Genomic DNA, 23,627 nt, shown 5'->3' with positions numbered 1-23,627 from the left:
GAATCGTGGATGTGGGTGGGAAGAGACTGGACAAGGGGAGAGAGAATGGAGTCAAGATAGCAAGAAATGAGTTCCATGGCTGACACGATCAGTCTGCCGGGACAGTCCTGTTTGTGGATTTTGGGTATGGGGCAGAAGCGGGCCATCCGAGGTTGGGAAACTGAGGTTGGAAGCTGTGGAGGGAAGACCTCCAGAGGAGATGAGGTCAATGACAGTCCTGGAAACAATGGCTTGATGTTCAGTGGTGGGGTCATGGGCCAGGGGGAGGTAGGAGGAAGTGTCTGTGGAAAGTTGTCCAGTGAAGGACGATGCAGTCCCGGCTACCCCAGCAGTCCACTGTCGAACAGCAAAATGATGGAAAGTAGCATTGACAGCATTTAACTCACCAATATCCGATTCACAATTGTTCACGTTGGGTTCTGACAGGGCAATCTGACACCAGAGCCCATAATGTTCCAGGCACACTCTTCCCTCCCTCGTATTTGAGTGCTTTTCTGGTCTTTGCATTAAATGTATAGAATTGAAAGAGCTTTGTTTTTCAGTGCTGGTCGCCCTCTATGAGGAGCCGGAGAAGCCCAACAATGCAATGGAGTATCCTTTACTGATCCGTTTATTCCGCAAGTAGTGACTCATTTGTATGGCCATGACATTACTATACTTTGGTAAAGCTGTGGAGCTTTTATTCATTCTTGAGATGTACATGTTGCTAAAAGGTCAGTATTTATTCCTCATGGTTCTTTTTCCCTGATAAGGTGGTAATGATTTTGATGGCCTTGAACCAGTGTATCAGTTTAATAGACTGAGTGGCTTGTTGTGACCGTTTCTGAGGGCATGTAAGAGCCACCTTTGTTGGTATGGGGTTCAATTTATATATAGACCAGGCAGGCTAAAGACGGCTGATTTCCTCAGGACATGAGAAACCCAGTTGGATATTTATGACATTCTGATGACTGAATGGTCACTTGTACTGATGTCATTGTTTAATTTCTGGATTTTTAAATTTTCTGGCAAATAGTTTAGCAGGAATCCTGTTGGGTTAAATGCCAGCATTGCAATCCCTTTTTTACAGATGGGGGCTCTACTTCCATAATATCCAGATGACAGGAGTGAGATGGCTTTGCTTCTTTCCTACCACGAAAACTCTTAACTTGTGTTTTGACCCAGATTGTTCTATTGATAACTGCTTACTCCTTGACTGTAATGTTTAGCTTCAAGTGATGCCCAAGTTTGAGTGCTCCTTTTCATTCTACTTAAAAACAAGTACAATAGAGTAATTCATACAAGCTGCCAATAGTTTCAAAGAAAATACTGAATATTGTTTATACTTTTGATAACTATGTTAAAACTGATAGAGGACAAATCCAACCTGGCCACTTACTGCCCCATCAGTCTACTCTCAATCATCAGCATTGTAATGGAAGGTGTCGTAGACAGTGCTATCAAGTGGCTTTTAGTCAGCAATAACCTGCTCGCTGACACTTAGTTTGGGTTCTGCCACGATCACTTAGCTCCTGACCTCATTACAGCCTTGGTCCAAACATGGACAGAAGAGCTCAAGATGAGGTGACAGTAACTGCCTTTGAAATCAAAGCAGCAGTTGACCAAGTGGCATCAAGGAGCCCTAGCAAAACTGGTTCAATGGGAATCGAGGGGGGAAATTCTCTGCTGGTTGGAGTCATACCTAGCTCAAAGGAAAATGATTGTGGTTACTGGACGTCAATCATCTCAGTTCCAGGACATCACTGCAGGAGTTCCTCAGGGTAGTGTCCTCAACCCAACCATCTTCAGCTGCTTCATCAATGATCTTCCTTCCATCATAAGGTCAGAAATGGGGATGTTTGCTGGTGATTGCACAATTGAACTTAAAGTGAAGTAGAGCAGCCGTAAAAATACTGTGGCTACAAGAGCAGGTCAGAGGCTATGAATCCTGCAGCGAGTATCTCACCTCCTGACTCTCCAAAGTCTGTCCACAACCTACAAGACACAAGTCAGGAGTGTAATGGAATAATCTCCACTTGCTTGTATGAGTACAGCTCCAACAACAGAAACTCAACATCATCCAGGACAAAGCAGCCCGCTTGATTGGTACCACATCCACAAACATTCACTCCCTCCACCACCGAGGCACAGTAGCAGCAACGTGTACCAACTACAAGAAGCAATACAAGAACTCCCTCCCTAACAGCACTGTGGGTGTATCTACACCACATAGACTGCAGCGGTTCAAGAAGGTGATCCCTCACCACCACCTCAAGGACAATTAGGGATGGGCAATAAATGCTGGTATGTTCACATCCCATGAACGAGTAAATAAAATTTGGTATTATATTAGCCAAGACTGAGGATTGATTAAAAGACAGAAACAGTAGCGATAAATGCCACATTTTCAGAGTCAGCAGACTGTGACTATCAAGATAATGCAAGGATCAGTACTTGGACCAAAACCATTTACAATCAACACTAATGACTTAGATGAGAGGACTGACTATCATCAGCAAACTTGGTATATTATAAAATGGGAAGGTAAGTGGTGAAGATACGAAGGTGCTGCAGAGGATATAGATATGTTGGGTGAGTGGGTAAAAACTTGTCAGATGGATTATAATGGCGGTGTGAAGCTATCCACTTTGGAGAGAAAAATAAAAAGCCAGAATATTTGTTGAGTGCTGAGAAACTGGGAAATGTTTACACTCAGAGACATGTGGGTGCCCTTGTACATGAATCACAAAAAGTTAACATTTTGATGAAACGCAGATTCCTTAATTTGAAGTATGAGGTTGGGAGCTCCAGTTCCCGATGAGCCTCTGGCCTTTTGCATAAGCGCTATCTGGGAAATGGCCACACATGCGCAGTTTGTTTATTTTGCCACCTTCAGGCTGGTCCTGGGTGCCTGTGCGGAAGCAAGGAAGGGCAAACGGCAAGAAAAGCAGGTCAGATGACCTGAACCACAATACCATTATCAAATAGGTGTCCCAAGGAGCAGGACACGGGAGGGGAACTGGGAGAGGTCCCAGAAGGAAGTCCCAGGTAATGGACAAAGATAGGAATCCGGAATAGATCCATTAAGCTAAGCTAAAAGGAAGGAACAGAGAGAGTGATTAGTCGGAGGTCATGGTCCACATTGGTACCATTGACTTAGGTAGGAAGGGGGATCTGGCCCTGCGATCAGAATTTAAGGAGCTAGGTAGAACATTAGCAAGCAGGACCTCTAATGTAGTAATCTCTGGATTGCTCCCAGTGCCACGTGCCAGTGCATACAGAAATAGGAGGATAAGACAGATGAATGCGTGGCTGGAAAGATGGTGCAGGAGGGAGGGCTTTAGATTCTTGGGACATTGGGACTGGCTCTGGGGGAGGTGGCACCTCTACGAGCTGGACGGATTGCATCTGAACAGAGCTGGGACTGAGGGGCGTTTTGCTAGTGCTGTTGGGAGGGCTTTAAACTAACCTGGCAGGGGTGTAGGAACCAAGAAAAAATATTAGAGAGGAATAGCAAGCTACACAAAATATTGGGAGAGACAGAAAGCACTAGTATAAAGAATAGTAAGTTAAAAGATGGAGTTGGGGCAAGGGAGAAAGTAATGACGCCTAAATCAGGGTTACTGCACATGTATGTGAATGCACGGAGTATAGTAAATAAGATTAGGGAGTTACAGGCACTGATTGTCATGCAGAAATATGATATGGCGATAACAGAGACCTGGCTCAAGGAGGGCAGGACTGGGTGTTAAATATTCCTGGGTACAAGGTGTTCAGAAAAGATAGAAAGGGAAGGGAAGGAGGAGGGGTGGTGGGCTTAGTTAAGGAGAGCATTGCAGTGCTGGAGAAAGAGGATGTCCCAGAGGGTTCAAGGACAGAATCAATTTGCCTAGTGCTAAGGAACAAAAAGGGTGCAATTACATTGCTCATTGTAGTCTATAGTAGACCACCAGCTAGTGGGAAGGATGTAGAACAAAACTGCAGGGAAATTACAGAGAGATGCAAACATTACAGAGTAGTTATAAAGAGGGACTTAAATTACCCGAATATAGACTGGAATAGTGGTAATGTAAAGGACAGAGAGGGGCAAGCATTCCTAGATTGTGTTCAGCAGAATTTTCTGCAGCAGTATATGTCCAATCCAACAAAAAAAATCATGCACTGTTGGACCTTGTTCTTGGAAATGAGGTGGGCCAAGTAGATCAAGTGTCAGTGGGGGACCACTTAGGAGACAGTGATCACTTTTTTTTATTCATTCATGGGATATGGGCTTCGCTTGCTGGGCCAGCCTTTATTGCCCATCTCTAGTTGCCCTTGAGAAGGTGGTGGTGAACTGCCTTCTTGAACAGCTGCAGTCCCTGTGGTGAAACAATTATTTGGGATAGAATTAGTAGTCACATGGAAAAATGTGAGTTGATTAAGAAGAGGCAGCATGGATTTCTAATGAAGAAATTGTGTTTAACTAACTTGAAGAGGATTGATGAGGGTAATGCTGTTGGTGTGGTGTACATGGACTTCCAAAAGACATTCGATACAGTGCCACACAACAGACTTGTAAGAAAAGTTATAGCTCATGGAATAAAAGGGACAGTAGCAACGTGGATACAAAATTGGCTGAGTAATAGGAATCAGAGGGTAATGGTCAATGGGCATTTTTCGGACTAGAGGAAGGTTTGTAGTGGAGTTTCCCAGGGGTTGGGACCCTTGCTTTTCCTGATATATATTAATGATCTAGATCTTGGTGTGAAGGGGACAATTTGAAAGTTTGCAGATGAAACAAAACTTGGAAGCATTGAAAACTGTGAGGACGACAGTGTAGAATTTCAAAAGGACATTGACAAGTTGGTGGAGTGGGCAGATAGTTGGCAGATGAAGTTCAATGTGGAGAAATGAGGTGATGCATTTCGGTAGAAAAACATGGAGAGTCAATATAAAATAAGTGTACAATTCTTAAGTGGGTTCAGGAGCAGAGGGACCTGGGTGTCTTTGTGCATTAGATCATTGAAGGTGGCAGGACAGGTGAACAGAGTAATTAATAAAACATACAGTATTCTGGGCTTTATTAATAGGGGCATGGAGTACAAGAGCAGGGAGGTTATGCTGAGCTTATAAAAGACACTGGTTAGACCTCAGCTGGCCAATTGTGTACAATTCTGGGTGCCACACTAAGGAAGGATGTGAATGCATTGGAGAGAGTGCAAAGGAGGTTTACAAGAATGATTTCAGGGATGAGAAACTTCAGTTATGAAGATAGTTTGGAGAGGTTGGGACAGGCGTCCTTGAAGAGGAGAAGGCTGAGAGGAGATTTGATAAAGGTGTTCAAAATCCTGAGGGAGCTGGACAGATTAGATAGAAACTGTCCCCACTCATAAGAGGATCTAGAACGAAGGAGCACAGATTTAAAATGATTTGCAAAAGAAGCAAATGCAATGTAAGAAAAAACTTCTTCACACAGCGAGTGGTTCTGGAAAGTACTATCTGGAAGTGTGGAGGAGGCAGGTTCAATCAAGGATTTCAAGAGGACATTAGATAATTATTTGAATAGAAAAAATATGCAAGGGTATGGGGAAAAGGCAGGAGAATCACACTGAGTCATAATGCTCATTCGGAGAGCTGGTGTAGGCACGACGGGCTGATTGGCCTCCTGTACCATAACAATTCTAAGATTCTGTGAAATAGATTCCAAATTAAAGAAAGAGCTGCAGTGAGCAGACCTGATATGAAGTGGGCTCGAGGGAAGCCCTGAATATCCGAGTAGGCAACAGCAGATAGATGGGAACACCACCACCTGGAAGTTCCCCTCCAAGCCACTCACCAGCCTGACTTGAAAGAGTAGCAATTTGGGTAAAAATAGGCAGTGGATCAGCAAACTTAAGAAAGGTGATTATTGTCTCAGAAGATATCAGAGAAAATAGAAAGAAGTTAAAGCCAAAGGTACCCCAACTGTGTAAAGTGTGAAAAATAGAGAAGTGTGAGATGATGGCCTTTGGAAGAGACAATATAGATTTAATTGCACTGTCCTAAAGATTTGGCAGGGGTGTAAGGATCTGGGTTTCACATGAATAGATCTTTGAAGGCAGTAGAACATATTGAGAATAATTAGCAAAGCACATGGGATCTTGGGCTTCATAATCGAGGTATGGAGTACAAAAACAGGAAGTTATGCTGAACCTTTTATAAAGCTGTGGTTAGGCCACAACTTGAGAATTGCAAAGGAGCTTGAGGGGACATTTGATAGAGGTGAACAAGATTGACAGGTTTAGACAAGGTGGACAAAGTAAAGCTGTTCCCATTAGCTGACTGTGCAGTGAATTGAGAGCCTAAATGTAAGGTCTTGGCAAGAATGTGAGGGGAATGTGAGGAATAAATTATTTCCACAGTGAGTGGTAATGACCTGGAATTCGCTGCCTACAAGGGGTGGTGAGAAAGGAGACAATCAGTAATTTCAAAAGGAAATTGAATAGGATTTGAATGAAATAAACATGCTAGTTTACAATTTAATTTTATATTCCTTAATTTTGTCGTTCCTATTTGCCTTCCTAATTGTTTTTGACTTTGTTCCTTACTATATATTGCTTTTTGTCATCCTTTCCTTTATTATCTCTATACTTAGTGTATGGCTTTTTATTTAATTTAAGTTTTATCTCTCTTCATTCATGGTGTCTCATTATTGTCCAGTGATATACCTGCAGAGACTCAAACTGGCACTTTGGACTGTGGTGGAGGGGCTGGAGCTGAACGTATACTTTGGAAGGCTTAAGCAACTGCAACTCCAGTGCTGGTTCTACTGCCACATTCCATTAACAGTGTCTTGTGGTATTGTAGACTGGTTTAGATCATTTATCAGACTCAGTCTGCCACAGAAGATTGGCTCTATAAATCCTATATTCACCTTCATTTCTATGTAGCTGGAATGATAGTGTGACAATCTCACTGTATTAAAATGTGCTTTGTTTATTTCCTTAATATATATATTAGTTTCTTGAAACAGCATTTGGGAACAGCAGGCCCTGAGACTGCAGATGTAGAAACACTACGACTTGAAGTGATAGAACTGAGACAGAAATACGAGTTACTGCTGGAGGAAAATAAGGAATTAAAAGCTAAGGTAATGCATCATGCTGTCCGGCATGCTGAGTAACGAATACCATCTCTCACAATGTTCGTGGGACAGCCTGCTGTTCTGTGAAGCTGTTGAATGATAGGACTGTATGAATACTAGATTTTCTTATGTTTACAAATCTCAAAAGTTACAATAGTAAGATGGATGAAATGTATACCAGGTTCCTAAGAGAAGCAAGGAGGGAAATAAAGGAGGCTTTGATTATCATTTTGAACTGCAAGCTCTCGGACTCCCACCTCGTCACACTCCACTTCCTGTGAGGACTCTATTCCCTTCTCCCTGTTTCTCAGTCTCCATTGAGCTGTTCGGAGGATACAACCTTTAATACCAGCACTTCTCATTATGTCTTCTATTTTCCTTAACTGAGGATCAACTGTATCCAGTCTATTTCAGGGACTCTGTTCTCACCCTTTCCTGTCTCTCCCAGAACCATGATGTGATTCCACTTGTCCTCACCTTCCACCCTACCAGCCTCCATGTTCACTAGGTCATCCTCTGCCATTTCTATCACCTCCAGCCTGATGCCATCACTAAGCACATCTTCCCCTGCCCTTCCCTTTCAGTATTCTGAAGGGACTGTTCCTTCTGCAAAACCCTAGTCGACTCCTCAGTCACCCTGAAAACTCCCTTTCCTCTGGCATTTTTCCATGCAAGAGCAAGAGATGCATCGCCTGCCCTTTTATCTTCTCCCTTGCCACCATCCAAAATCCCAAACACTCCCAAGTGAAACAGCGACATATTTTTACCTCTTTCAATTTAGTATACTGTATTTGCAGCTCACAATGTGGTCTCTTCTACCTTGGGGAGACCAAATGCAGATTGGGTGGCCACTCTGTGAAACACCTTTGTTCTGTCCACAAGCATGACCCTGAGCTCCCTTTCGCTTGTCATTTCAGTTTTCTATCTTGCTCCCACTATGACCTCTCTGTCATTGGCTTCCTACAGGGTTCCAGTGAAGCTCAATGCAAGCTCGTGGAACAGCACCTCATTTTTAACTTGATGCTTTACAACCTTCTGGACTTTTGAGTTCAGCAATTTTAGACCATTTTATTTTTTTTTATTTCACTGGATCAGTTTTCTGTCTTGTTTCTTTGTTAATCCCTTTACTTTGCATTTGGATGGCTGCTATCCTGCTGTTCATATCCCACCTGAACACATCATCTGTGACTTTACTTCTTCCCATTACCACTGCCTTTAGCTTTTTTACCATGAAACCTTTGTCATTTAACCCATCCACCCTATCATGGACCTTTTTTGTTGTTCTTCTCTCCCACCCCCTGCCCCCTTTCACTTGTTTAAAATCTATTATATTTCTAACTTTTCCTCGGTTCTGTTGAAAAGTCGCACCTGATATTTTTAAATCTTTCTCTTCACAGATGCTGCTTGACCTGAGTATTTCCAGAATATTCTGCTCTTTTTTAACTTTGGTTCAGTACTAGGTTCCTTGCTTCTCATGGTATATATCAGTGATTTAGTGAACCTTGGAACACAGGTCCACAGATCTCTGAAAGTGGCAGAACAGGTAGATAAGGTGGTCAAGAAGGCATACAGCATATTTTCTTCATTAGCTGAGGTATAGGGCAGGGAATTTATGCTAGAACTTAACATAACACAGCTAGTCAGACCACAGCTAGAGTACTGCATATGGTTCTGATCACTGCATTACAGGAAGAATGTAATCACACTGGAGAGAGTGCAGAGGACATTTATAAGTATGCAGCTTGGAATAGAGAATTTTAGCTATGAGGAAAGATTGGATAGGCTGGGACAATTTTCTTTAAACAGAGTGGATCTGAGGGGCCTAGATAGGGTGACCTATTTTTCTTAGTAGAGCGGTCAATAACCCGGGGACATAGATTTAAAGTAACTGGTAGAAGGGCTAGAGGTAAGTTGGGAACTCAGTTTCACCCAGAGAATGGTGGGCATTTGGAACACTCTGCCTGAAAAGGCGGCAAAGGCAGAAACCCTCAGTTACAGAACAACAGCTGCAAATTGGATTTAGGCTGTATAGCTCTTTAGTGGCCCACACAGACTTGATGGACTGAATGACCGCCTCCTATGCTGCAAATTTCTATAACTCTACATCACCTTCTTGTACATGAAGATTTCCTTTTGGACCCTGAACAGGCATAACTTTAGTTTAGAAGAATGAGAGATGATCTTATTGTAATATATAAGATCCTGAGGGGGCTTGATAGGGTAGAAACCGGGAGGATGTTTCCACCTGTGGGAGAGACTAGAACCAGGGAACACAGTCTAAGAATAAGAGATCTATCGTTTAAGACGGAGATGAGGAGAAATGTTTTCTCTCAAAGGGATTGTTAGTATGTGATAATCTCCTCCCCAGAAAGCAGTTGAGGCTGGGTCATTGAATTATTTAAGGCAGCATTAGACAGATTTTTGATAGATGAGGGAATCGAGGGCTATGGAGAGGCAGACAGCAAAGTGGAGTTGGGACCACTACCAGATCAGCCATGATCTCATTGAATGGCGGAGCAGGCTTGAAGGGCTGATTGGCCTCTTCCTGCTTCTAAGTCCTATGTTGCTATATGTTAACAAAATGTTTTGGTGTACAATTTGCTAATCTTTTCTCAATCTCCCTGCATTCTGTATTAACTTTTTTGAAATCCTTGCTATATTTCCCTGGTTATTAACTGAACCTTGTTCTTTGTTTATCATAAGCCTCTTTTCTGTTTTATTTTAACTTCCATTTCCTTTGTCATCCACTGTGCATTAGCTTTGGATATTCTACCTTTTCCCTTCAAAGAAACATGCTTAGTTTGTACCTGAACTACCTTTTTCCTGAATTCCCTATATTGCTCCATTGCAGCTTTGCCCTACAATTTTCTGACGTACCTGTACTAGGCCCCTGCTTAAATCACATCTAACACTACTTCCTTCCTTGTTGGACTGGAGGCAGTGATCAAGAAGGTTCTCCAGTACGCATGTCAGAAATCCTTTCCCGTCCCTATCTATGTTGTGTACAGTTTTCCCCAGTTTATATGAGACTTATTACAGTTTCCTCATATTTTTGTTACTTATCTTTGAAATTTGCTGACTTTGCTCATCTATCTATCTCACAGGTAGGAGTGCTGAAATAAAATCTCTCCAGCAGTGTAACAGTTCCTCTTCTGTTCCTTAACCTATTTGGTTTGAGTTGAGTTATATCCTAGAATTATCTAGTATCTCCTTTCTATTTAAAACTGTAACATTGTCCTTAATCAATATTCCCTTGCCGGCCTCCCTTTTTGTTCCTTCTCTATTATTCCTGATACTTGGTAACCAAAATTAATCAAAAACCCATACCTGACCTTGTTTGGGGCATGCCTCAGTTGATGCAACAAATGTCATTATTCCATGTAGTAATGTGTGCCTCAGCCCTCCAACCTTTTTAGCTACACTTTGGGCATTGAGGTACATCCAGGTTAACTACACACAATGCCAGATTGGTCTGGACAATAAAGCAAGAAAAAAAGCGTCCTGACAATAAAAGCTGTTGGACTGGTGGCTAGATGTTTTCAATGAGATCAGCAGGGATCTCAGATATTAAATACAAAAATTGATTTGCATGCAATTCTTAATCAAGGCTGATAAAACTAGACGCTTTCCTCAAACTCTACAAACCCTCGGACTGTCCTGCTCTGTGGGCCACCCAGCCCCTGTGGCCCTATGCTGTGGGCGTCATCAATTCACTACACTAATTCTCCAACCTGAACTGTCCACGTTTCTCTACCATTAACCCCACCCCCCCCCCCCAAGTCTGCTAGACTAGACCCAGGGACTCCAGCCCAGAGTGGCCCAAAGCTGAAAACATCTCTTGTATTATAACACATCTAACTTGCTGTGTTTAACATTATCAGCCATTAGTTTAGATGAGAAGGTTTGTGATGCAGTGGGTAGTGCCCCTGCCTCTGAGTCAGTGGCTGCAGGTTCAGGTTCTACTCCAGGACTTCATGGCCAGGGAAGGTGTGTTCAGAAAGTGGCCAAACATGTTGAGTATCAACTTGCAAATCCTTCCAATAAACATCAATGGCAGGTGGTAAAAGTGTGTGCACAACTCAGACTCCTTGGGGTGGCCGGTTGGCTGGACAGCCAGTGTGGATTAGATTGGTGCCAACAGCACAGGGATCAAGACCCGCCTCCTTGCTGTGGTGGAGATGGTGACGTTGTGGGTTGTACCTGCTTTTGGGTGGAGAACTGAAGAAGACGAGAAGTTTCTGGATGACCTTATGATGTGGAATAACAATGGTTACACACCTTTTAATTATAATGTGGTAAAAATGCCACTTCTCAAACCAAATTTCATATTCAAGCTCCATATCAAATTAAATTTAACATTTTCAAAAATACTCTTCACCTCCTCACCATTCTGGCTTCTTTGCCAATTATATGAAATCTCTGTCTTTTGGTTCTAAGTCTCCTGCCAGGGGAACCAGTTTCTCCTTTATTTAATCTATCAAAACCCCTCATAATTTTGAACATAACATAAGAAATAGGAGCAGGAGCAGACCACTTGGCCCCTTGAGCCTGCTCCACCATTCAATAATATCATGGCTGATCCGATTGTGGCCTTAATTCCATTTTCCTGCCTGTCCCTTCCTATAACCTTTGATGGTCTTATAAATCAAAAAGTTGTCTAACTCAGCATTGAATATATTCAATGGTGCAGCCTCAGCTACTTTTTGGGGTAGTAAATTCCAATGATTAATGGCCGTCCAAGAGAAAAAATTCTTCCTTATCTTCATCTTAAATGGGAGATCCCTTGTTTGAAACTGTGCCTCTGAGTTCTAGGGGAAACATCCTCTCAGATTCTTATGTTTCAGTAAGACCATCTGATTCTTCTAAACTCCAATGAGTATAGACCCAACCTTCCTCATAAAGACATTCCCTTCATCCCTGAAATCAACCTAGTGACCCTTTTCTGAACTGCCTCCAATATAACCTTAAATAAGGTGACCAAAACTGTACGCAATACCCCAATTGTGGTCCAATCAATGTCCTGTATGGTTGTAACAAGGCGTCCCAACCTTTATAAAACAAAAATAAAAATACCTGGAAAAACTCGGCAGGTCTGACAGCATCTGCGGAGAGGAACATAGTTAACATTTTGAGTCCATATGACTCTTCAACAGAACTAAGTAAAAATAGAAAAGAGGTGAAATATAAGCTGGTTTAAAGGGGAGTGGGACAGGTACAGCGGGATAGAGGGCCAGTGATAGGTGGAGATAGTCAAAAGATGTCATAGACAAAAGGACAAAGAGGTGTTGAAGGTGGTGATATTATCTAAGGAATGTGCTAATAGGTGACATTAAGGGTAGATGGTAGATGGAGGAGTGGACCAGGGTGTCCCGGAGGGAATAATCCCTGCGGAATGCCACCAGGGGGTGAAGGGAAGATGTGTTTGGTGGTGGCATCATGCTGGAGTTGGCGGAAATGGTGGCGGATTATCCTTTGAATGTGGAGGCTGGGGTGGGGTGATAAGTGAGGACAAGGGGGACCCTATCATGGTTCTGGGAGGGAAAGGAAGGTGTGAGGGCGGATGCGCGGGAGATTGGCCGGCCACGGTTGAGGGCCCTGTCAACCACCATGGGTGGGAAACCTCGGTTAAGGAAGAAGGAAGACATGTCAGAGGAACTGTTTTGGAAAGTGGCATCATCAGGACAGATGCGACAGAGGCAAAGGAACTAAGAGAATGGGATGGTGTCCTTACAGGAAGTGGGGTGTGAGGAGCTGTAGTCGAGGTAGCTGTAGGAGTCAGTAGGCTTGTAATGAATATTGGTGGACAGTCTGTCACCAGAAATTGAGACAGAGAGGTCAAGGAAGGGAAGTGTCAGAGATGGACCATGTGAAAATGATGGAGGGGTGGAAATTGGAAGCAAAATTAATAAATTTTTCCAGATCCAGATGAGAACATGAAGCAGCACTGAAGCAGTACATCGATGTACTGGAGAGAGAGTTGTGGGAGGAGGCCGGAGTAGAACTGGAACAAGGAATGTTCCACATACCCCTTAAAGAGACAGGCATAACTGGGGCCCATGCGGGTACCCATAGCCACACCTTTTATTCTGCTTCCCCTTGCAGTAACGGCCAGCATTCCATTTGCCTTGCTAATTACTTGCTGTACCTACATGCTAACTTTATGATTCATGTATTTTTTTAATTCATTCGTGGGTTGTGGGCATTGCTGACTAGGCCAGCATTTATTGCCCTTGAGAAGGTGGTGAGCTGCTTTCTTGAACTGCTGTAGTCCATGTGGTGTAAGTACACCCACAGTGCTGTTAGGGAGGGAGTTCCAGGAATTTGACCCAACGATAATGAAGGAACGGCGATATATTTCCAAGTGAAAATGGTGAATGGCTTGGAGGGGAACTTGCAGGTGTTCCCATGTGTCTGTTGCCCTTGTCCTTCTGGATGGTAGTAGTCATGGGTTTGGAAGATGCTATGTAAGGCATTGGTGAATTTCTGCAGTGCATTTTGTAGTTGGCCATTGCTGCTGCCACTGTGCATTGGTGGTGGAGGGCGTGAATGTTTGTAGATGAGATGCCAATCAAGTGGGCTGCTTTGTCATAGATGGTGTCTTCTGCACTGGAGTGCTGCTTTGGGCTGCATTAGAGTGCTTCAGTTGGGGTTTGGTGACGGAGGCTGTTTGGTGGAGGGAAGGAAGGATCCTTTCATTTTCTACCTTTCCTCAGTAAGATGAGCAGCAGCCTTGATAAGTCAGACTTGGTAAGTAATTGTTCTGTCTTTACTATCCTCTAGAGGACCTAAAAGTAAATGGAGTAATTTAAAGATAAGTCATAGCAAGGCAGCTCGGCCAAGTGGAATGCTCCTCCTGTGCGATGTGGGAAATCAGGGACACTTCCAGTGTCCAGAGCGACCATGTATGCAGGAAGTGTCTCCAGCTGCAGCTACTCGAAATCCATTTCAGAGTTGGAGGTGTGGCTGGAGTCACTGTGGAGCAGCCGGAAGGATGAGATCTTCGTGGAATAGTACATACAATGAGGTGGTCACACCACAGGTAAAGCGTGCGCAGGAAGGGAATTGGTCATCGCCAGACAGAATAAAAGCACTAGCCAGGTAGGTGAGGAGTCCCCTGGGTCCATCACCCTCTCCAACAGATTTTTCATTTTGGTTACCGCTGGGGGAGTTGGTTTCTTAGGGGAATGCAGCAACAGCCAAATCCTTGGTACGAGTGGCTCAGCTGCATAAAGGGGGGAGAAAAGAGTGGGAGAACAATAGTGATAGAGGATCCAATCGTAAAGGAACAGATGAACGTTTCTGTGGCCGCAGTCATGACACCAGGATGGTATTGCCTCCCTGGTACCAGGGTCAAGGATGTCACTGAGCGGCTGCAGGACATTCTGAAAGGGAGGGTGAACAGCCAGAGGTTGTGGTCCATATCGGTACCAACAACGTAGGTAAAAAGAGGAATGAAGTCCTGAAAGCAGAATAGAGGAAGCTAGGAAATAAATTAAAAAGCAGGATCTCAAAAGTAGTAGTCTCGGGATTACTCCCAGTGCAATGTGCCAGCGAGATAAGGAATAGGAGAATAGACCGGATGAATGCGTGGCTGGAGAATGGTGTAGGAGGGAGGGATTTAGATTCCTAAGGCATAGGGACCGATTCAGGGGAAGATGGGACCTGGACAGGTTGCATCCCAACAGGACCGGAACCAATAGCCTTGCAAGGGTATTCTCTAGCACTGCGGGGGAGAGTTTAAACTAGATTGGCAGGGGGATGGGAACTTGAGCGGGGAAACAAATATAGGAATCAAAGACAGAAACTTAGAAAGCAAAAGTAGAAGGCAGAGGAAACAAGGGTAGCAGTAAATAGGACCATAGTACAAAAAGAGATGTGTAAAAATGTTAAAAAGACAAGCCTAAAGGCGCTGTATCTGAATGCACGGAGCATTCGCAATAAGTTAGGTGCATTAACAGCACAAATAGCGTAAATGGGTACGATATAATTGCAATTATGGAGACACGGCTGCAGGGTGACCAAGGCTAGGAACTGAATATTTAGGAAAGACAGGCAAAAAGGAAAAGGAGGTGGCATGGCATTGTTAGTTAAGGATGAAATCAGTGCGATAGTGAGAGAGGATATTGGCTCAGAAAATCTAGATGTAAAATCAGTCTTGGTAGAGCTAAGAATTAACAATAATCCTGGGGTGTGTACGAGATGGTTTTTCAGACCAGTAAGTTGAGCAACTGACTAGGGAACAGGCTATCCTAGATTTGGTATTGTGCAACGAGAAGGAGTTAATTAATAATTTTGTGTGCAGGGTCCTTTAGGGAACAGTGACCATAACATGATAGAATTCTTAATTACGATGGAAAGTGAAGTAGTCCAATCTGAAACTAGGGTCCTAAATCTTAAATGATACTATGAAGGGATGAGATGTGAGTTGGCTAAGATAGATTGGGAAACTTCATTAAATGGCAATAAAAGGGAGACAATGGCTAATATTTAAGGGATTAATGTAGGCGGCTAATCTTTAAGGAACAAATGTATGCATTGCAACAGTTATACATTCCTTTTTTGTGCAAAAACACAACAGGAAAAGTAGTCCATCCATGGCTAACAAAAGAAATTAAGTGTAGTATTAGATTCAAGGAGGAGTCATATAAAGTTGCTAGAAAAAATAGCAAGCCTGAGGATTGGGAGCAGTTTAGAATTCAGCAAAGGAGGACCAAGAAATTGACTAAGAGGGGGGAAAAATAGAATATGAGAATAAACTTGCAAGGAATATAAAAGCAGACTGATAAAGCTTCTATAAGTATGTAAAAAGATAAAGATTAGTGAAGACAAATGTAGGTCCTTACAGTCTGAAATGGATGAATTTATAACCGAGAATAAGGAAATGGCAGAGCAATTAAACAACTACTTTAATTCTGTCATTACGGAGGAAGACAAATAACTTCCCAGAAATACTAGGGAACCGAGGGTCTGGTGCAAAGGAGGAATTGAAGGAAATCAGTATTACTAAAACATAGTGCTGGAGAAATTAATGGGACTGAAAGCCGATAAATCCCAAGACCCAATAAATCCCAATCTACATCTCAGGGTACTAAAGGGGGTGGCCATGGAAATAGTGGATACGCTGGTTGTCATCTTCCAAAATTATGTAGACTCTGGAACAGCCCCAGCAGATTGGAGGGTGGCAAATGTAAACCCACTATTTAAAAAAGGAGGGAGGGAGAAAACACAGAAATACAGGCCAGTTAGTTTAATATCAGTAGTAGGGAAAATGCGAGATTCTGTTACAAAGGATATAATAACAGGACACTTCGAAAATATCAATGGGGTTAGACAAATTAAATATGGATTTATGAAAGGGAATCATGTTTGACAAACCTACTGGAGTTTTTTGAGGATGTAACTAGCAGAATTGATCAAGGAGAAGCAGTGGATGTGTATTTGGATTTTCAGAAAGCTTTTGATCAAGTCCCAAATAAAAGGTTAGTGTGTAAAATTAAACACATGGGATTGGGGATAATATATTGCCATTGATTGAGAATTTGTTAGCAAACAGGAAACAGAGAGTAAGTTATAACCTCCTTAATATTAGATTCTAGCACTTTCCTTATGACAAATGTTAGGTTAACTGACCTATAGTTTCCTGCTTTCTGCCTCCCTCCTTTCTTGAATAAAGGTGTTACATTAGCTATTTTCAAATCTGCTGGATTTTCTAGAATCGAGAGAATTTTTGAAGATTATAATTAACGTTAACAGTGCTGGGACCTTTGCTGTTTGTAGTATACATAAATGATTTGGAGGAAAATGTAACCGGGCTAGTTAGTAAGTTTGCAGACGACACTAAGGTTGGAGGAGTTGCAGATAGTGAAGAGGATTGTCAAAGGATACAACGGGATATAGATCGGTTGGAGACTTGGGCGGAGAAATGGCAGATGGAGTTTAATCCGGACAAATGCGAGGTAATGCATTTTGGAAGGTCTAATACGGGCAGGAATTATACAGTAAATGGCAGAACCCTTAAGTGCATCGACGAGCAGAGGGATCTGGGTGTACAGGTCCACAGTTCACTGGAAGTGGCAACGCAGGTGGATAAGGTAGTCAGGAGGGCATATGGCATGCTTGCCTTCATTGGCAGGGGTATTGAGTATAAAAGCTGGGAAGTCATGCTGCAGCTGTATAGAACCTTGGTTAGGCCATGCTTGGAATATTGCGTACAATTCTGGTCACCACATTACCAGAAGGATATGGAGGTGTTGGAGAGGGTGCAGAGGAGGTTTACCAGGATGCTACCTGGTCTGGAGGTTATTAGCTATGAGGAGAGGTTGGAGAAACTCGGATTGTTCTCACTAGAGTGACGGAGATTGAGGGGCGACTTGATAGAAGTTTACAAAATTATGAATGGCATGGACACAGTAGATAGTCAGAAGCTTTTTCCCAGGTTGGAAGAGTCAATTACTAGGGGACATAGATTTAAGGTGAGAAGAGAAAGCTATAGAGGAGATGTGCGGGGCAAGTTGTTTACGCAGAGAGTAGTGAGTGTCTGGAATTCGCTGCCAGAGGAGGTGGTGGAAGCAGGTACGATAGTGGTGTTTAAGAGGCAGCTTGACAAATACATGAATAGGATGGGAATAGAGGGATACGGAAGTGCAAAATGTTTTAGTTGAGGGGCAATATGATCGGCATACGGTTGAAGGGCCTGATCCTGTGCTGTACTTTTCTTTGTTCTTTGAATAAATGGGTCTTTTTTAGAATGGCAGGCGGTGACTAGTGGGGATACAGCAGGGATCAGTGCTTGGGCCCCAGTTATTCACAATATAAATCAATGATTTGGATGAGGGAACCAAATGTAATATTTCCAAAACAAAAACAGAATTACCTGAAAAAACTCAGCAGGTCTGGCAGCATCGGCGGAGAAGAAAAGAGTTGACATTTCGAGTCCTCATGACCCTTCGACAGAACTTGAGTTCGAGTCCAAGAAAGAGTTGAAATATAAGCTGGTTTCAACTCTTTCTTGGACTCGAACTCAAGTTCTGTCGAAGGGTCATGAGGACTTGAAACGTCAACTCTTTTCTTCTCCGCCGATGCTGCCAGACCTGCTGAGTTTTTCCAGGTAATTCTGTTTTTGTTTTGGATTTCCAGCATCCGCAGTTTTTTTGTTTTTATCTATGTAATATTTCCAAGTTTGCTGATGACACAAAACTAGGTGGGAATGTGAGTGGTGAGGAGGATGTTAAGAGGCTTCAAGATGATTTAGACAATTTAAGTGGGTGGGCAAATACATGGCAGATGCAGTGTAATATGGATAAGTGCAAAGTTATCCACTTTGGTAGGAAAAACAGACTGAGTATTATGTAAATGATAGATTGGGGAATGTTGATGTACAAAGGGACTGGGTGTCCTTATACGCCAATCACTGAAAGCAAGCATGTACCTCTTTCGAGTACAAACCCATTTCCATCTGTTTCAGATGAAGTTACATTGTTTCATAGTTTGCCATTGTGAGATTTGAACGCTTGATCTTGGGGTTACAAGCCCAGTACCATAACCACTTGGCTATTTAGGCCAAGCTTACAAACATGTTTCCATCTGTTCCTATTCAGATGAAGTTACATTGTTTCATAGTTTGCCATTGTGAGATTTGAACTCTTGATCTTGGGGTTACAAACCTAGTACCATAACCACTTGGCTATTTAGGCCATAAATGTGAATCTGAGCCACTCTGTTACAGTTCTCGATTCCGGGCAGTAAATGTCCCCACACTCGGGAACAATGAAGTTTACATTGTTTCATAGTTTGCCATGGTGAGATTTGAACTCTTGATCTTGGGGTTACAAGCCCAGTACCATAACCACTTGGCTATTTAGGCCAAGCGAAAGTTACAGCGGTCAACGTGGGGATCGAACCCATGACCCTGAGATTAAGAGTCTCATGCTCTACCAACTGAGCTAGCCAGGAATGTGAAAGCAAGCATGTAGGTGCAGCAAGCAGTTAAGAAGGCAAATGGTATGTTGGCCTTCATTGCAAAAGGACTTGAGTACAGGAACAGGGATGTCTTAATGCAAATGTGCCTTGGTGAGACCACACCTGAAGTATTGTGTGCAGTTTTGGCCTCCTTACCTAAGAAAGGATACACTTGCCAAAGAGGGAGTGCAGCGAAGGTACACCAGACTGATTCCTAGGTTTGTCAGGGGGGAGATTGGACTGACTAAACCTGTATTCATTGGAATTTAGAAGAATAATAGAGGATCTCATTGAAACATATAAAATTCTGATGGGGGTGGACAGACTGGATGCAGGGATGATGTTTCCTCTGGCTGGGATGTCTAGGACAAGGGGTCACAGTCTCAGGATATGGAGTAGGCCATTTAGGACTGAGATGAGGAGAAACCTCTTCACTCTGAGGCTGGTGAACCAAGGAATTCTCTACCACAGAAGGTTGTGGAGGCCAAGTCACTGAATATATTTAAGAAGGAAGTATTTGATTTCTGGACTTTAAAGCTGCCAAGGGGCATGGGCAGAGTGTGAGAGCACAGCGTTGAGATAGAAGATCAGCCATGATCATATTGAATGGTGAAGCAGGCTCAAAGTCCCAAATGACCTACTCCTGCTCCTATTTGCCATAATTCTATATTTCAATGTGTCAAGCTTCTTGAGTATTCTTGGAGCTGTACCCATCCAGTCAAGTGGAGTATTCCATCACACTCCTGACTTGTGCCTTGTAGATGGTGAACAGGCTTTGGGGAGTCAGGAGGTGAGTTACTCACTGCAGTATTCCTAGTCTCTGATCTGCGCTTGTAGTCATAGTATTTATATGGCTAGTCCAGTTCAGTTTCTGGCCAGTGGTAACCCCCCGCCGCCCCCTCTAGGATGTTGATAGTGGGGGATTCAGTGCTGATAGTGCCATTGAACGTCAAGGGGCAATGGTTAGATTCTCTCTCTTATTGATGATGGTGATTGCCTGGCACTGTGTGGCGTGAATATTACTTGCCACTTGTCAACCCAAGCCTGGATATTGTCCAGGTCTTGCTGCATTTGGACATGCGTCAGTATCTGAGGAGTCTGAATGGTGCTGAAGATTGTACAATCATCAGTGAACATCCCCACTTTTGACCTTAAGATGGATGGTCATTGATGAAGCAGCTGAAGAAGGTTGGGCCAAGGACACTGCCCTGAGAGATTCCTGCAGTGATGTCCTAGAAATGAGATCTTTGACTCCAGCAAACACAACCATCTTCCTTTGTGCTAGGAATGACTCCAATCAGTGGAGAGTTTTCCAATTTCCAATTTTGCTAGGGTTCCCTAATGCCACACTTGTCAAATGCTGTCTTGATGTCAAGGGCAGTCACTCTCACCTGACCTTAGGGGTTCAGCTCTTTTATCCATGTTTGGACCATGGCTGTAATGAGGTGAGGAGCTGAGTGACCCTGGTGGAACCCGAGCTGAGCATCAGTAAGTTGGTTGTTGCTAAGCAAGTGCCCCTTAAAATAAAAGCAAAATACTGCAGATGTTGGAAATCTGAAAGCACCTGAAGAAGGGTTGTACAGATTCAAAGCATTGGGCAGAATTTTGCCCTTGATGGTCGGGCAGGCCCGACCGACTTGGCGTTGGGCAGGCAGCTGATCGCGGCTGCCGAAACTGGCCCCACCCCATTTTAGGTGGGCGGGCCAATTAAGGCCCGCCCAGCGTGTCGCTTCCTGTGGGGGGGGGGGGGGAAATTCCCCAACTGCCAGAGTGCGCTGTTTCGCGCATGTGCACGAAAGAGTGCACATCTCCCTGAGGCAAAGTGCTGCCTCAGGGAGATCGCTGAAACTCTAAAAATAGAAAAAATTAAAAATCATTAACACGTCCCCCTCATGTGAAAATGTCACACGAGATGGGACATGTTAGTGAAGAACACAAACACTTTATTAAAAGTTTTTAAACCCGATATCACATCTTATCCCACCACTGGATGAGGTTTGTAAAGAAATCACTTACCTATCTGCCCATTGGGCCCGTGCGCTGACTCAAAGTTCGCACAGGCCCCTCAAAATCCTGGTCGATTGGAGAGTTAATGGCCTTTCCAAGGCCTTTAATTAATGGTGGGTGCGCATAGCTGCGTAGCGCGCCCACCGTCTGAAATATCGTGATGCCACGCACTAACCTTCAGACGTCAGCATGCGACATTTTAAGCGCTGGTGTGCAGACTCTGCCACCCACATGCCAGCCAGAAGATTCTGCCCATTAACTCTGCTTCTCTCCAAAGATGCTGTCAGACCTGCTGAGTTTTTCCAGCATTTTGGTTTCACTTATGCTGCTTGATACCACTGTTGATGATCCCTTCCAATACTTAACTGATAATCTTTTAAATGAAAACCAAATCAACAAAATTGGGATAAATCAGGCACAGCCCCTAATTCAGGTCAGCTGTAAAACCAAGAACAAAGTTTAGAGGAAACTTACAAACTTTAAATCAAAATGTGATTAAAGGGGTCAACAAAACACCCCAGTCCCCGCGGTGCCCACCGAGCACGGAAGGCCTCGAGAGTGCCAGCAGACACCGCGTGCTCCTTCTCCAGGGACATCCGGCAGCGAACGTAGCCACGGAAGAGGGACAAACAATCGGGCGGGACTCCCCCGTCGATCGCCCGCTGCCTGGACCTGTTAATGGCCAACTTGGCCAGGCCCAGGAGCAGGTTCACGAGGAGGTCCTCCTCCTTCCCGACCCCCTTCCGCACCGGGTGCCCATAGATCAGGAGCGTGGGGCTGAAGTGCAAACAAAACATCAATAAAAGGTTTTTCAAATAACTAAAAAGGGAGTGCAGCCTACAACACCCTATGTATACATGGTCCACGGACTCCACAAGACCGCAAAAAGGGCATGTGTCCTGAGAGTCCGTGAACCTATGCATCCACTTATTATAAGGGACTGCTGCATGCAACACCCTCCAACCCAGGTCCCCGATAGAAAGGGGGAGGACACCTCCGTAGAGGGCCTCCCATCGAGGGCCTCCGCCGCCGGACGGCAACAAGGCACGCCAGGGCGTGTCCGGTCGACGGACAAGGGCGAGAAAATGGAAGGTGTGCAGCAGCAGTCCATACAAAAAGCCCCTCTTTGCCGTGCCAAAAGGCACAGAGGGCATGTCCCCGAGGCGACTCATATTGCGGGGCACCAGCACCCGAGGGAGGGTTCGGGGCTTGGGGCCAATGTGGAATTCCGTCCGAACAGGGGAACGCTCAGACGGAAGACCACCGCGCACCTGGGCCACCTCAAGACCCAAAATAACGTCGGGTCCGAGCACGACCGTTCTCAGGTCTTGGATGGCATCGACTGCGACCTGGACACTCACAGACGCGCGTCGCGCCAACTCCTGCGGGAGCATCCAGCCCAGTCCTCCGCCATCCAGCACGTCCCCGATCCTGGTCACCCCTGCGGCCACAGCCCTCCTCTCCGCCAACCACTGAAAAGGACGGAGGGGCGGATTCCTGAGCAGCGGCTCTCTGACGATAGCCGCTACTCCTGACGGGGGAGAGCTGCGTCGCGAGGCCACCACTTTCCAGACTTTGATCAGGTCCTGGTAAAAGACAGGCAACGCCTGCAAGGAGCCACCGAGGCCCAGCTGTTCTATAAACAGGAGCTGCACGTCATAATTCAGGCCGTGCACCTGACGGAAGAAATACGTCATCAGGGCACACCATCTAGGAGGAGGCTCAACGTAGAGGTATCGCTGCAGGGTCTGAAGGCGGAAAGTCGCCACCTGTGTGCGTAGGCACACTGGCGCCTGACCACCCTCCCTAAGCGGGAGACTCAGAACCTCGGCAGCGACCCAGTGCAATCTTTTGTCCCAGAAGAAGTCGACTAACAATCTCTGGATTCTTGTGACAAAGTCCGGGGGAGGGGTCAAAGTGACCAGCCGATACCACAACATGGCGGCGATCAACTGGTTTATGACCAGAACTCGACCTCGGTAAGATAGCACTCGGAGCAGTCCTGTCCAGCGCCGCAGGCGAGCGGTGACTTTCGTCTCCAGTTCCTGCCAGTTTGCCGGCCAGGATTCCTCAGCGGGGCAGAGATGGACCCCCAGGTAGAGGAGGCTGGTCCTGCTCCAGGTGAAAGGCCTGAGCTCCTCGGGTAGGGGATCCATCTGCCACTGACCGACCAGGAGTCCAGAACACTTACCCCAGTTGATCCTGGCAGAAGCGGCAGAGTAGACCTCCTGGCACTCGCGCATCCTCCGCAGGTCAGCCGGGTCACTAAACATAAGGAGCACGTCATCGGCGTAAGCCGAAAGGACCACCCCGATGCCCGGCCCGCGCAGAACCAATCCCGACAACCTCCTCCGCAAGAGGCGCAGGAAAGGCTCCACGCAAATAGAATACAACTGGCCAGACAGGGGGCAGCCCTGACGTACCCCTCTCCCAAAGCGAAGGGGCGCCGTCAGGGACCCGTTAACCTTCACTAGACACTCCGCGGCGGTGTACAGAAGTCGGATCCGGGCGACAAAATGCGTCCCGAACCCGAAAGCTCGCAGAGTTCCGAGTAAGTATTTGTGATCCACCCTGTCGAACG

The 23,627-nt window shown here is 44.8% G+C and overlaps 1 protein-coding gene across 1 annotated transcript in view; it reads left to right on the top strand.

The window, feature by feature from the left end:
* Positions 1-23,627, top strand: part of LOC121285445 (MYC binding protein) — a 43,854-nt gene that overhangs the window by 7,018 nt on the left and 13,209 nt on the right. Inside the window, exons 3-4 of the mRNA XM_041201867.1 lie at positions 543-591; positions 6,958-7,087. Of these exons, the coding sequence (XP_041057801.1) occupies positions 543-591; positions 6,958-7,087 (179 nt within the window). The remainder of the gene's footprint in view (positions 1-542; positions 592-6,957; positions 7,088-23,627) is intronic.

The sequence above is a fragment of the Carcharodon carcharias genome, chromosome 13 (assembly GCF_017639515.1).
Source record: "Carcharodon carcharias isolate sCarCar2 chromosome 13, sCarCar2.pri, whole genome shotgun sequence".
In the NCBI taxonomy this organism is placed as follows: domain Eukaryota; kingdom Metazoa; phylum Chordata; class Chondrichthyes; order Lamniformes; family Lamnidae; genus Carcharodon; species Carcharodon carcharias.
This window is presented reverse-complemented; position numbering and strand designations above follow the sequence as displayed.